This window comes from Chlorocebus sabaeus, chromosome 14, assembly GCF_047675955.1.
Source record: "Chlorocebus sabaeus isolate Y175 chromosome 14, mChlSab1.0.hap1, whole genome shotgun sequence".
Classification (NCBI taxonomy): Eukaryota; Metazoa; Chordata; class Mammalia; order Primates; family Cercopithecidae; genus Chlorocebus; species Chlorocebus sabaeus.
The window spans coordinates 1885969-1898585 of NC_132917.1; the positions used below are offsets into that span (position 1 = coordinate 1885969).

General features: G+C 42.2%; 1 protein-coding gene across 22 annotated transcripts in view; it reads right to left on the reverse strand.

Annotated features, from left to right (window-relative positions):
* MYT1L (myelin transcription factor 1 like) overlaps positions 1-12617 on the reverse strand; it is a 529284-nt gene that overhangs the window by 124245 nt on the left and 392422 nt on the right. For 16 of the 22 annotated variants that reach the window (XM_073022747.1, XM_073022736.1, XM_073022742.1 and 13 more), the window contains 2 exons: positions 6973-7950; positions 1975-2109 (listed from right to left, as the gene is read on the reverse strand). In XM_073022747.1, coding sequence (XP_072878848.1) covers positions 1975-2109; positions 6973-7950 — 1113 coding nt within the window. The remainder of the gene's footprint in view (positions 1-1974; positions 2110-6972; positions 7951-12617) is intronic. The other 6 variants (XM_038006505.2, XM_073022741.1, XM_073022748.1 and 3 more) reach the window with 1 other exon arrangement.

A 12617-nucleotide genomic window follows, 5' to 3' on the forward strand; every position in this document is an offset into this window, starting at 1 on the left:
AGCCTTCTATGGATGGAATTCTCTAATCGTTTTAGTAAATGCTTGCGGTGTTATAAAGAATTGCACAGGAGCAAAGGCTGAGAAGCCTCCTCTGTATTGTCTGGAGTGCACCTGTGCTGCCCGTGGCAGAGCTGAGGCTCCCTGCCTCCGAGAGCGATCCGGCCCTGGGAGGCACCTGCAGCCGGCGTGATGGGCACCTTGCCAGTCCACACTCCACACTGCCACTTCATTTAGGCCTGTACTGTGAAAACAGGGAGTCAGAAGAATTTTCCATCCATAAAAACGAGCTGATAATCTGCCTTGAAGGTGAATATGTACGTCTCAAAAACACATAAAGAAACTCTTATTCTTAAAACACTAGAGCTTGGTCCTCCTGTCTCACTTTACAGATGAGGAAGATGAGGTATAGAGAGCTGCAAAGTGTTGGGTGTCACATCACGCGTTCAGATGGAAACCGGAACAGCAAACCCAGGTTTCAGAGGAGACAGAGGTTTGGAGGTCAGACAGATACGGATTTACATCTTAGCCTGGAGCTTACTTGAGCAAGTTAGTACCCGCTCAGATTGGTTTAACAAGATGTCGCACATCCTCAATTTGCCAGGCATTGGCTAACCTCTGGAGAGAGAGGGTGCCAGAGTCTCTGGCTCTCATCTTCCCCATCCGAATGAAAGGGCGGGTGTTGCCCTACAGTGTTGACTGGGGATCAGGTGAACTTGTGTTTGCTGTGTGCGAGCTGCGCCCTGGCACCAAGTGTGTGCTGGATACATGGAAGCTGTTGTCAAACCACGCTATCTTCCTGCTCATGTAACACACGGGATTGGAGCCACTTGCTCGGATTTGTTTATTTTTACGGCTCTTCAGGCTTGTTCACAAGATGGTTATAAAAAACACAGGTTTGCTGTTTTGAGGAGCCATTTGAAAACCTGGAGCCATAATCACATCTAAAGATCTTTCACTGGAAAACGTTCAGCAAAAACTTCCTAAGTCCCAAATGCTCCTGAGAACGTGTCTTTGTGCTGACAGGTTTTGCTCTCAAGTATCTCAAAGTTACCCGTTTTAATGGGACAGTCCTCAGGAGGGCCTTGAAGTAATTAACTGGTCATCTTGTCATCTCTCAAGCCATGTTATGACATGTTCCCCACTAGAAACTTGTCTTAGACAGTAAGGGAAACTCTTCCCATGCCACAGACTCAAAACCAGAACCTTAAACTCATATACTAATTTCTGAGAGTGTGCCTTTTCCCTGAACCATCAATTCCAGCTGCAGTATTTAATTTATTGGCAGACTTCATGTGCTGAAAGGATAAACAAAAGAAGATGTATATCATTTCAATTCTAAAAAAATTTAGCTATATTCATGGATTTATCCCACATGATCAGAACCTAATTAAAAAGAATGCTTAAGATCAAAACCCATCTGATTTCAACCTCCTTCCTTATTGAAGAACCTATAGTGTTGAAATGTTGAGACAACTATGACATGAGACAGACTTTACAGGTGAAATGCAATAAAACTTCAGATCTAAATATGCATTTGGATGATGTACAGAAATTCAGATATTTGGGCAAGAAATGTCTGTCTCAAGGCCTCTCTCCTCTGGGATTCCTGGCAGTTTCATACTGGAAGGGACGTCTTAGAGACCATCAGATTCAGTTGTGTAATTATGAGAAAAGATGCCTGGAAGCCACCTGCCAGGGTCCCAGAGCAGGTCAGAGCTGAACTCGGGACTAGAACCCAGGCCTGTGCAGGAGCTCTGTTAGGGGAGGTGGGCTTCATGGTGCACCACTCTCCTGGGGCTGTGCCACTGGCACACCCACGAATCCTGGATCAGTTGCCCATCAAGTTAAGTAGGGGCCTAGTTAAGTCAGGTCGCACCGAGCCGTACGATGGAGATGACGTCAGGTAAGAGGGATGACAGAGACAGAGTCATGGGTGTTTGCACCCCCAAGGGTAGCAGTGAGATGTGGACTTACTTTCTGGAGGGACCCTATCTTTGTGCGGGCATCCGGACAGGCTGCGGTGATGTGGGTACAGCCCAGTTACGTGGCCGGTTCCATCACACCCGGGGGTTGGACACTTGCTCTCTTTCTTTTCTGTTCTTGAGGGATCTAAAAGCGACAACAGGTGCCAAGAGAATAAATGTTTACCAATCAAAGACAAATGTGATTATTTCACAATCTGAAGGAACCTTGCTAAAGAAAGAAATAAAGCAGGTGTCAGGGGAACAGGCTGTGACATCAGACTTTTGCTTAGATAGTTCTTTGGTTTTGGGTGACTTTTTTCAACCTCACACAGTATAACCATGAATCATAAAGTATTTTTATTTTTATTCTAAAGAAAAGAAAAGCCTACCCCTCACCTTAACCCTGATTCATTATTTTCCCGTGTGTTACATGATAAGCGGTGTTGCTCAAAGGAATCAACGTAAATCGTGATGAGACAGTGACCTTCTTAGAGAACTAAATTCTGTGCCATCATCATTCAGCAATTTTCCGTGAAATTCAACCAGAGAGTGTCATTCCGTTCAAAACCTCTGTAGCTGAATTTCTTTCTTATTGAGCGCTCTGATCGCATACACTAGAAGCTGCAGGATTTTACTGGCATTGAAATTTGCTCTCCGGAGGTCAGGTGACACCGTTTCGCAGCACACCAATTTGGCGCTTTTCTGACAATAAAGTGAACTCTCAGAAGGCACTGCAAGCAAATGACCAAAACGGTGGAAAGCCCACCTGACAGAGGTGACGGGTAACCCACATGTTTCAGAAGCCACGGGAGCAGCCTTTTGTTTTGGTTTCTTCATCTGTACTTGGAACCAGAGGAAGGCTCGTAGAATGCCGTGCATGCATACACAAAATTAAGAAGTAATGGGTTTCTACAGCCCTGTCGGCTTCTCTGCAAGTACCAGTCAAGGGTAAATTAGGGCAGAGCTTTGGTTGAAAGATAAATTCAATACTAGAGGCCAGAAATGTAATGACATTGCTCACAAAATTATTTCTATATCCGGAATTGACTACAGTTCATAAATATGCAATATAATAACTTCAGAAAATATTTCTAAAGTAAAGCTCAGACCAAACAGTAAATCTAAGTGTGTGAAACACTGTATTTTTAGCCAATTTTTGAAAACCAGTTGCTCAGATCACCAACAGATAGCGATCATTATTAGTCCAGAAATGCAATAGTTAAATTTTCTTTAGGGATTAGTTCTTTTTGATACTCCATGAATCAGGCCAATCATGATTGCTAGAAAGCACACATTTTACTTTTGGTTAAGAATTCACTTTATATCAATAAAAAGCTGGATTTAGAATTTTTTGAATTTTTACGGACTTTTTTCATTCATTCGGGTGAACTTGAAATAGACAAAGGACTAGCAGGAGTAGACAAATGCCATCATGTTCATATAAAAACACTCCCCTTTTCTTTTTTAGCTAACATCTGATTCTGCATAATGTGCCTCTCCTGTGCTGGAAACTCTTAAGTCAGTACTGGCGTTGAGGGAAATACCGTTTGTACAATCGTCAGCTACTTTCCTACCATTATTTCAAGAAGAACTTTGAGAACAAATCTAAAATTACGTGGTTGTGGCTTCAGTTTCTAATTACATTACTGGAACTTCTCTTACACCTGCAAACAAAATGCCTGGCACCTTACCGCCTTTTCAGTAATTTCATCATAACGTTGGTATAAATTACTGTAAATACAAATCACTACAAATATAAAGTAGTAAGTGCACAGTAACAGTTTCAAAAGAAATACTGACAATCATAAACTAGAGATAAGAGATTTTGAACTAGATGTAAATGGCTAGTGGCCGGTGCAAAAAAGTGTAAGGCGTGTTATCTATTATTCATCCTTAAGTGACCCTATTTTATCACGACACTTAAGACTACCTAACAAAATATATGACTTCCCAGATTTCGAAAGTGCTGTGAAATTAAGTAGGGATTTGCATGAAAACATTGTGGCTCCAAAGCATTTTGGGTTTTGGAAGACGACAAGGGTATAGTCTCCTCTCGATGCATGAGGTCCTGGTTGAGGTGGGGTCATGCTATTGGCCTTCACCGTTACCTCCCCTTGGTTTCTTTTCTCTTGCAATCTCAAAAGCAAACATACAAGCAAACACAAAATAACCAAGCAAGCAAAGGAACCAACAATTTAACCCAACACCTTGCAACAACTTACAGAAAAAAAAAAAAAAGGGTGCTGTTTAGCCTGCTCCCTTCACTCTGCTGGAGCAGGCGATTGGGTAGAAGACAGAGGAGGTCCATGATCCAGGCCTTTTACATTAGCTCAAGATTTTGGAAATGTTGCTCGTTGATAATTTAAATCAGTTTGAGAAGATTGTGTAGAAATGAGAATACAAGTGTTCTCTTCGTATTTAATAAAATAACAGAGTGTCTGAAAACAGAGCCTGTTGACATGCTAGTGGTTGCAGGAATTCTCTGTTGGCTGTGTTGGTGAGATAGTACCACAATTTTTATTTTTATTTTATTTATTTATTTATTTATTTTTTGAGATGGAGTCTCACTCTGGCCCCCAGGCTGGAATTCAGTGGCACAATTTTGGCTCACTGCAAGCTCCGCCTCCCAGGTTCACGCCATTCTCCTGCCGCAGCCTTCCGAGTAGCTGGGACTACAGGCGCCCGCCACCACGCCCGGCTGATTTTTTGTATTTTTAGTAGAGACGGGGTTTCACCATATTAGCCAGGATGGTCTCGATCTCCTGACCTCGTGATCCGCCCACACTATTTTTTAAGGGAGCCTCTTTGCTCCACTTTGTTGGCCTTGCTTGGCTATATGTATTTTGTTCTGAATATAACTACAGACATCTTTGAAGGACATTTGGAATAGTGTGGAAGACACTGACAGATACGGAAATGAGCTTTGGTCAAAGAGGAAGGCCTGGAGCAGCTGGGAGAGACGGGAGTCAAGGCCTTCTGCTTGCAGGAAAGTCCAAATCTGCAACCTTTCCTCACTTCAGGGAAAAAGCACGTCTCAGTTTTTACTGTTCATTCCCACCTGACCCCCATTTACACAGAGGAAGCAAGCAGTTTGAATTCCATTTTCTTGCAAACAAAACAAAACAAAACAAATCAACAACAAAACAAAGCGAGTCAAAATTTGCATAAAGCCGCTGAATTTAAAGAGACCAAGAAACCAAAGAAGCCACCGCAACACAGAATTTGCAAATCTCAATCAGCCTTCTCCTTTACACGGCATACCCTACATGACTTCATGCCAACACGCCATCCTCAGCTCTAGGATCCGGGATTCTAAAATGTAAGCCTAAAATATATTTGTCCAACTGAGCAATCACATGAAAAGAAGACACTGTTTCTTCCCCCCAAATTAAAATGTTTCCTTCCTGTATGATTCTCAAAAATTCAACTAAAAATTTCTAATAATTTTAGCCCATCTTGTTAACAATGATAGCACTGTAATTTTAAACATAGATGCTGTGTTCCATAGTCTTTAAAATGCCCAAATCAGGCCTGAAGCCCTACTGAACTAGAAAATCTACTGATTCTCTTTCCTCTAAAAAACAACCCCTTCGCTACATAACAACACTGCAACAGGCAAAGCTTCACCTTGCGACTGAAATGCTGTCTGTGCCCAGGCACCTGCTGAGAGCTCCTGAGCCTCTGGCTAAGGTACCTCTACAGTTTGCATTTGGCTGTAGTGATGTCCAGCTTGCCGCTTAAGGTAGGTGCACACATTGAGAGGAGAATACACGTCCGTGCCACAGTGGGAAAAAGTGCAGTTTTTCTGATTGTTTGAAGTTTATACAGCAACTGATTTTCAAGTAAATTCCTGAGCCTCGCTACTGGGTTCGCAGTGAGGAAACTCAGGATTTGTCATGAATAGAATGTAGTAAAAAATAGAAAAGGATCTTTGGGGTACTAACATAGAAGTATTTAATGAACTGCCAAATTTATGTTTTAAATTGCTTCTTACTGAGTTCTAAAAGAATATTGTGATGGAGATATCCACAAAGTCGAGGTTATGCATGAGGCTGAATTAGAACCTGCCTCATATTGAAAGTGGACACCATCTTCTTTATAAACATGAAGATGATCATTCAGGTTGGAGATACATATATATATGATCTACTTACATACATATAGTATACATATATATATGTAAAGATAGCCAAATACATTGACATATGCAAACATATGCCCACATATTTCATAAAAGAAAACTCAGCTCAAACTATCATATTGGATAGTTTTTGAGTGTTTTATAATAAACTAATATTTGAGGAAAGCGCTGTTTAACTGTTTCCACAACGGAATGGAATCAGTGAGGGGGGAATGAATATCCTAAAGAAATTGCTATTGATCTTAGCTGAGGCCACACCATGCCTTGCATAGCAAATGGTTTCCATTACCTTACTATCTTAAGATAATTAATGTGTAGTCACTGCCCTTATCTTATGTTATTGGTCATTCGGTTACTGTTCAATTTCTATCAGGGGTGTTTTCTATGAGGGCAGTTTCATCAATACCTGTTACCTGATGATAATTTTATAAATCATGATGCCACCTACCCAATCCAATTTATAAAATATGTGCTTTATCTCGGATTGACTAATTGTTACATAAACCCTTGCCACTCAACATAGATTGTGGTTTATTTATAACAGCACAGGCTCACCCTAATATTTTCTATCACGTGATGTGTCTGTGCTTTAACCCTGTCTTCCCAGGAATGCATTTCCCACTGAAATATCCTACTGTTCATCTGCTCTAATAATATGACATTGAGCTGCTTTATGTATTTCTCAGACAAATATTTTATTTGCTTGTCAGAAACATAATCACAAAATATCCTTCTGGAATCAACTCTAAGAATGTGCAGTAGAGACATAATTCAGTGTGAGTCATACTTTAACTGGAGACTACCACCAACATCCTTTACCCTAGCTCATGTTTTCATGAGGCAACTTACGTTAGGTAGAAATATTACCTTTACCATAGTATGGCTTTTTGACATGGCTGTCACTGGATTTAGGCTTTCTGTCCTCCCCGGGAAGTTGTCTCGGAGACTGGTCCTCGTATGACCTCATATTGTCCCTCCTCCCGGCTTCCATGGCCATCTTCTCCCTCATGGCCTTTGCTCTTTCCGTTTCTAAAGCGATGGCTTTCTCCAGCAGGGTCAGGTTCCCCTTGGTCATGTCGAACACCTCTTCAGACCTGTCCGAATTCACGGAGGTGGTATCGTCGTCCCGCTCATGACACCCATCCTCCTTCGCACAGCTGGCAAACACTCTCGACCGGGGGCTCAACTGCTCCTCCAGCCGCATGAGGTTCAGCATGTCCGAGTAGTTTCTGTCCGGCGTCCTTCCTGGGAAGTCCTCTTCTGGCCGGACGTGCTGACGGATGTTCATGTTCTGCTGCGGGTTCCTCTCCTGCGGGTTGGTCTCGCTGAGCTTCCTGGCCAGGTCGAAGCACTGATTCCTCAGACACTCCAGACTGCTCAGACACACCTCCTCATCGCTCTCCTCCACCATCTTTTCCATGAGTCCATTGTTCATGGGCTTCCCCAACATGACGTAATTCATATTTCTGCTATCTTGCTGCGACATGCTGTCTGCATAACTTCTGTCATTCATGTTATCTGAGAGCACAACACCATGTCCTTGGGCTAATAGTTTCAGGGAGTCCACAGTTTCTCTAACAACGTCACTGTCTAAGTCTAAACTCAACTCACTTTTCCGACCCAGGTTTTCGTTTTTGTCACTATCGTCTTCCAGACTATTGGAGGTATTGCTGTTCATTTCGGATTCAGTCCTGGCCCGGTAGGCTGCGTCCTCAGCGATTTTGCCGAGGTTTAACAACGACTTGGCCACCAGTTCATCGTAATTGTCATATTCGTCATTATTGTTATCATCCTTTTCTGTGTCTTGCATTATTCGAGTATTGTGACAATTCATTTGATGGTCTTCTGCAAAGAAAATAAAAAAGACAAAAAAGAAAAGAAAAGGAAAAAGTGGCTAGAACTGGAAGCTTAGTTGCAACAGCATGGATAGCACGTTACCTGCAAGTCAAACTGTCTATCATCTCATAGAACCGTAAGTCCCATTTGCGGCTGGGTTGAAAAAGCTGACATAAAGAAAACAGATGTTGCTAAAAAGCAGAAGGCCATTTAAAATACTTGTTGTGAATTATTAATTTCTTTAATGGATCTTAAGATAAACCAGTGTGGCAAATATGATTTTAAAATATTAATTTTGTATTTTTCATACATTTTAAGAATGACTTATTTTCTCCATTGGCTTGCTTTATCTACAGCCTCGCCAGATGCGTATTAACTGTGCTCCTCACATTACTAGGCTTTCTAAGAGGTCATGAACTTTACTTGTTGCCAATTCTGAAGCAGATGTTTGCAGCAATTGCTTTTAAATGGTCTATTTTCACAGTGGCGTGTAGGCAACACAGGACAGCCTCAGGTTCCTGAGAAGTCAGGCAGGGGTGCCGGCTGCATTGGGAGCTCAGAATCATAAGCACACGTTGGGGCTGAATTAAGAGTTCTTTTGAATCCAATACCTTCCAGACAATTTATCATGATATACAGTGAAGCAACAGAAATTCCATAGTAAAAGTTTAGAAAGTAAATCTGATTCCTCTGACTGTGTCTCCACAGGTTTGAAAGTGAGAGAGAGAGAAAGCGCGCAGCAGCCAAAGGCCTATAAAAGGCGGGGTTGAGGTGAGTTGGTACAACCACTGCACAGTGTTTGACCGCACAGGCAGAGCTGGCACATTCCTCCATCTCACAGCCTCAGGAAAAGCTTGGTGAGCGGGTATAAAGTGTGAGTAAGTGTCATGCTTCATCTCAAAAAAGTATTTGGGAAAACTCTTTAAAAAAGGCCATGTTAAAAATTACATAAAACCCCTATGTTTTATCTCAAACGTATTCTGTTTCACACTCAAAGAGTATCTGGGATTTGTACCTCTAATCACCATGCCAGGTCACTGCTCCTATGTACATTGCAAAATATGAGTAATGATCAAAGGGTTCCTAAATGCATCTGTACCCTTAGATTAGATGTGGTTAACCACATGCCACTTTCACATCTGTTCTTTGGTTTTGTGATAAAAAATCCAGAGTAAGAAGAATGCCTAAAGTTTATTAATGATTTAAAGAAATGAAGTATATTGACCTCTACAAAATACCAGTTCACTAAAAGCTGAGATGGGGGGCTCTGGTGTTTTCTCTACGGGTTTTATGCAGAAAAGGCTTTTGTCAGTGAAAAAAGACTTGGAGTTCAATATGTCAATAACAGAAAACAGTATCTTTGCTATCCCATGCTGAAGGAACAAATATTTAAGATCTGACACACCTTTCTAAACTTCAGCAAATCAAATTTACCTTTTATTAGACATACAGAATCACTAATTGTGTGAAACAAATATTGCCCTTCTTCTGGATAATTCCTATAAATCATCTTCTTTATTATAAGGATAAAAGTATTCCCCAAGAGCAGCAAAAAGAGAGAAAATCAAACTAGTGAATGTAATCAGAAACACTGTGGGAGTATTAATCTCCAACGTACCCCTTGCTATAGCCTAGTGTTTAAGCTTTTAGGACTTGAAGTCAATCCTGTTTTAATGAATATTTGGAAATATAAAAGTCATATTCTCCTCTCAATTTATGCACTTTGTTATATTCATGGGCTGTGATTAGAGACATTTCCCCAGAATAACCAAGCTGAGTTACCCTGCACAATAGCTACGTTTTAACAGCCAGAATCACTGTGTCTATGAAGACCCAGCCATGAGATGAAAGCTAAGCTATGATTTGAAAACAAAAGAGCACAGGCCACATGTTGGAGCATTTTGAAAGTTGAGTCAAAGAAGATACCACAGTCAAGCAAGACACTATTTTCATGATGATCTCCTACGTTTCCTTTATGGAACTCATTGTGTGGTCCTGAAGAATTTGGAAAAGAAGCAAGACCTTGAAAGTGGTGAACAAGAAAAGAAACAGCCTGTCTAATCCTCTTTGCTGCTTCTAAAGCCACAGAAAGCCTACAGGTGGAACGGGTCCTGGTTCGCATCCTATCAACTTCCTCACCTTCCTACAAATGTGTTATGTACAAGACTGGTCATTCTCCACATTCCAAATCTCAGGATTAGCGTCAATTTGTTTCCCTCTACATTCTCCCTTCAGCAGCACATAGTTAAGAAGCACATCTCACCTTTTTGATAATCAGACATTTATCTGTTTCTCCACTCAATTCTTAAGTTACCTTCCCCCAACAAAATTAAAACAAAAATGGACAATCCTCTTCACGCAGGGTCTTAGCCATGCTGATGGGTGAAGCTGAGAGCAGCCGAGGAGAAAGTCCCTGAACTGTCTGGAGGCCGGCAGAACGCAGACCACCTCCGATGCATCTCCAGCTTTATACTCTAATCACAAAGCACACTAAGGGCACGGTTCGTCCTCAAACCAGACTGATATGGAGTTAGAAGTTCTACAGCCTGGCGCTCATCATGACTTGTGTGATGCTGAGGACCCAAGTCTCCAGGCCTTAATCTGCTCAGTGGGGATCGCAAAACTTCCAGGCCCTTCGTCAGATCTCCTACAAGGACCATGCCACAGGAGATGCCTCCTAAAGACTGCAGTTTGCTGTCTTATCACTGGCCCCAGAGCCGACTCCTGGGGAGAGCAGCCCGTTGGTAGAAGAAATCTGGAAAAGGCAGTGGAAAGCGTATTGGCATCTGAGCACAGAGCCTGTCGTGTGCTTCCCCCCTTCTTCACCCCTTCTTCATCCTCCTGCTCAGTGTCATCTGAGCCTCTCCCAACAGCAGCAAATGTGGGGACGGCAGGTAAAGATGGCATGGGCGGCCTCAAAGCCTGGCAGGTGAATGGAACTTCTCAAGCAACCGGTCTTTAACTCTTTTAAAACATATGTGAAATGAAGTCAACTCCTAATTATGTGGGCTCATGGAGGGGAACAGCCAGCCAATCATCAATAGGCAGGCTCCGAATCCCTGCTGGGCATCAGCCTCATCTGGAATTCAAAGTTGTTCACAGTGAGCTTTTGGGATTCCCTCCCTGGTTGTACACACTCCCTTTCAGGTATGCTTTTCTGAGGCTAATAATGAAATTAGTCACATGATGGGATGGGCTATGGGAACTAGATCAGAATTTTCTGCGCCAGTCTGGGGTTCAAAATGCGATGCAAACAATCCACAAAATGAACATTCCAACCTCAAAAATCAGGAGGCCATTTTACTAGGTTTTTTTTTTTTTTTTTTTGAGATGGAGTCTCACTCTGTCATGCAGGCTAGAGTGCAGTGGTGTGATCTGAACTCACTGCCACCTTTGCCTCCCGGGTTCAAGCAATTCTCATGCTTCAGCCTGCTGAGTAGCTGAGATTATAGGTGCACACCACCATGTAGAGAGAAGGTTTCGCCATGTTGGCCAGGCTGGTCTTGAACTTCTGACCTCAAGTGATCCTCCCGCCTCGGACTCCCAAAGTGCTGTGATTATAGGCATGAACCACTGCTCCCGGCCTCCATTTTACTAGTTTCTATGTAGTGACTATTGTTCTATCAAATAGGGAGAATGTATGTGTGATAAAAGAGCCCTTTATCAGGAAATTATTTTAAAGGACAAGTTTATGTTCTAAGTAAAGGCACGTATTTAGACGGAGATTTAAAGAGAAGAGCAAAGCATTCTCAGCTCCCTCTTTTGTGGTTTTCTATTTTAAATCTGTCATTCAGCAAAGCCGCACAGCAACGGACTCTGAGCAGGAGCCGCCCATCAGCGAGGGCCAGCCCGGGGCTGCCCACAGAGTTACCGCACTGGTTTGGAAATCAGAGAAGAGCTGGCCCAACTATTCCAGGTGAAAAAACTGAGCCCAGAAAACAGAACCCATTCAGTGGCTGATCTCATGGGCCCTTCTACCTTCCTATCAGCCAATTATTCTACAAACCTAACTTGTGTTGTGTTACACATGAGATCTCAACTCCCCTGTGAGTGAGCTTTATGAAACGTTTTAGAGCTGAATTTTCTCTCTTTTGAATCAGGTTGTTATAAACAATTTATGCTCCATAGTTGCAATTAGAAAATGAAAACATCTTCGTAAACAAAAGAAATGTGGTTGCCGTGGGCCATTTATCCTCCACTGTCCTCACTAAAGTCTGGTACAGTTAGAACTCTGGATTATAACTTTATATACAAGCCTTGGCTTCTTAGTGGTCTGTCCCTAAGATACACAACTTTTGATTCCTTCAGCATCTAGTCCTGATTGAGCTACTGTTCTTTCTGGTCACTGACACAGGCCCCAGGCAAGCAAACGTACAACGGAATAGAAAACACAGAAGAAGCTGCAGGTGGGGACTGTATTCCAAAGCGAAAATCACCCTAGACTTCCCCGGGTCGGAGGAGACCTGGTCTGCAGGTGCACTGCAGTGAGTTTCAAGTAATGAAGGGCTATTACTTTCCATGGCACTACAGAGGTGGTGTTTTGTTACATAAATAAATCAGTATCAAAATATTATCTTGACTTGTAAATACTGAAATATGACAATGTATTCATCCTAATGAAAAGATGATGGTGTTTTAATAGAAACTGCAATGATAAGGGAAAAAAGCCACATAAA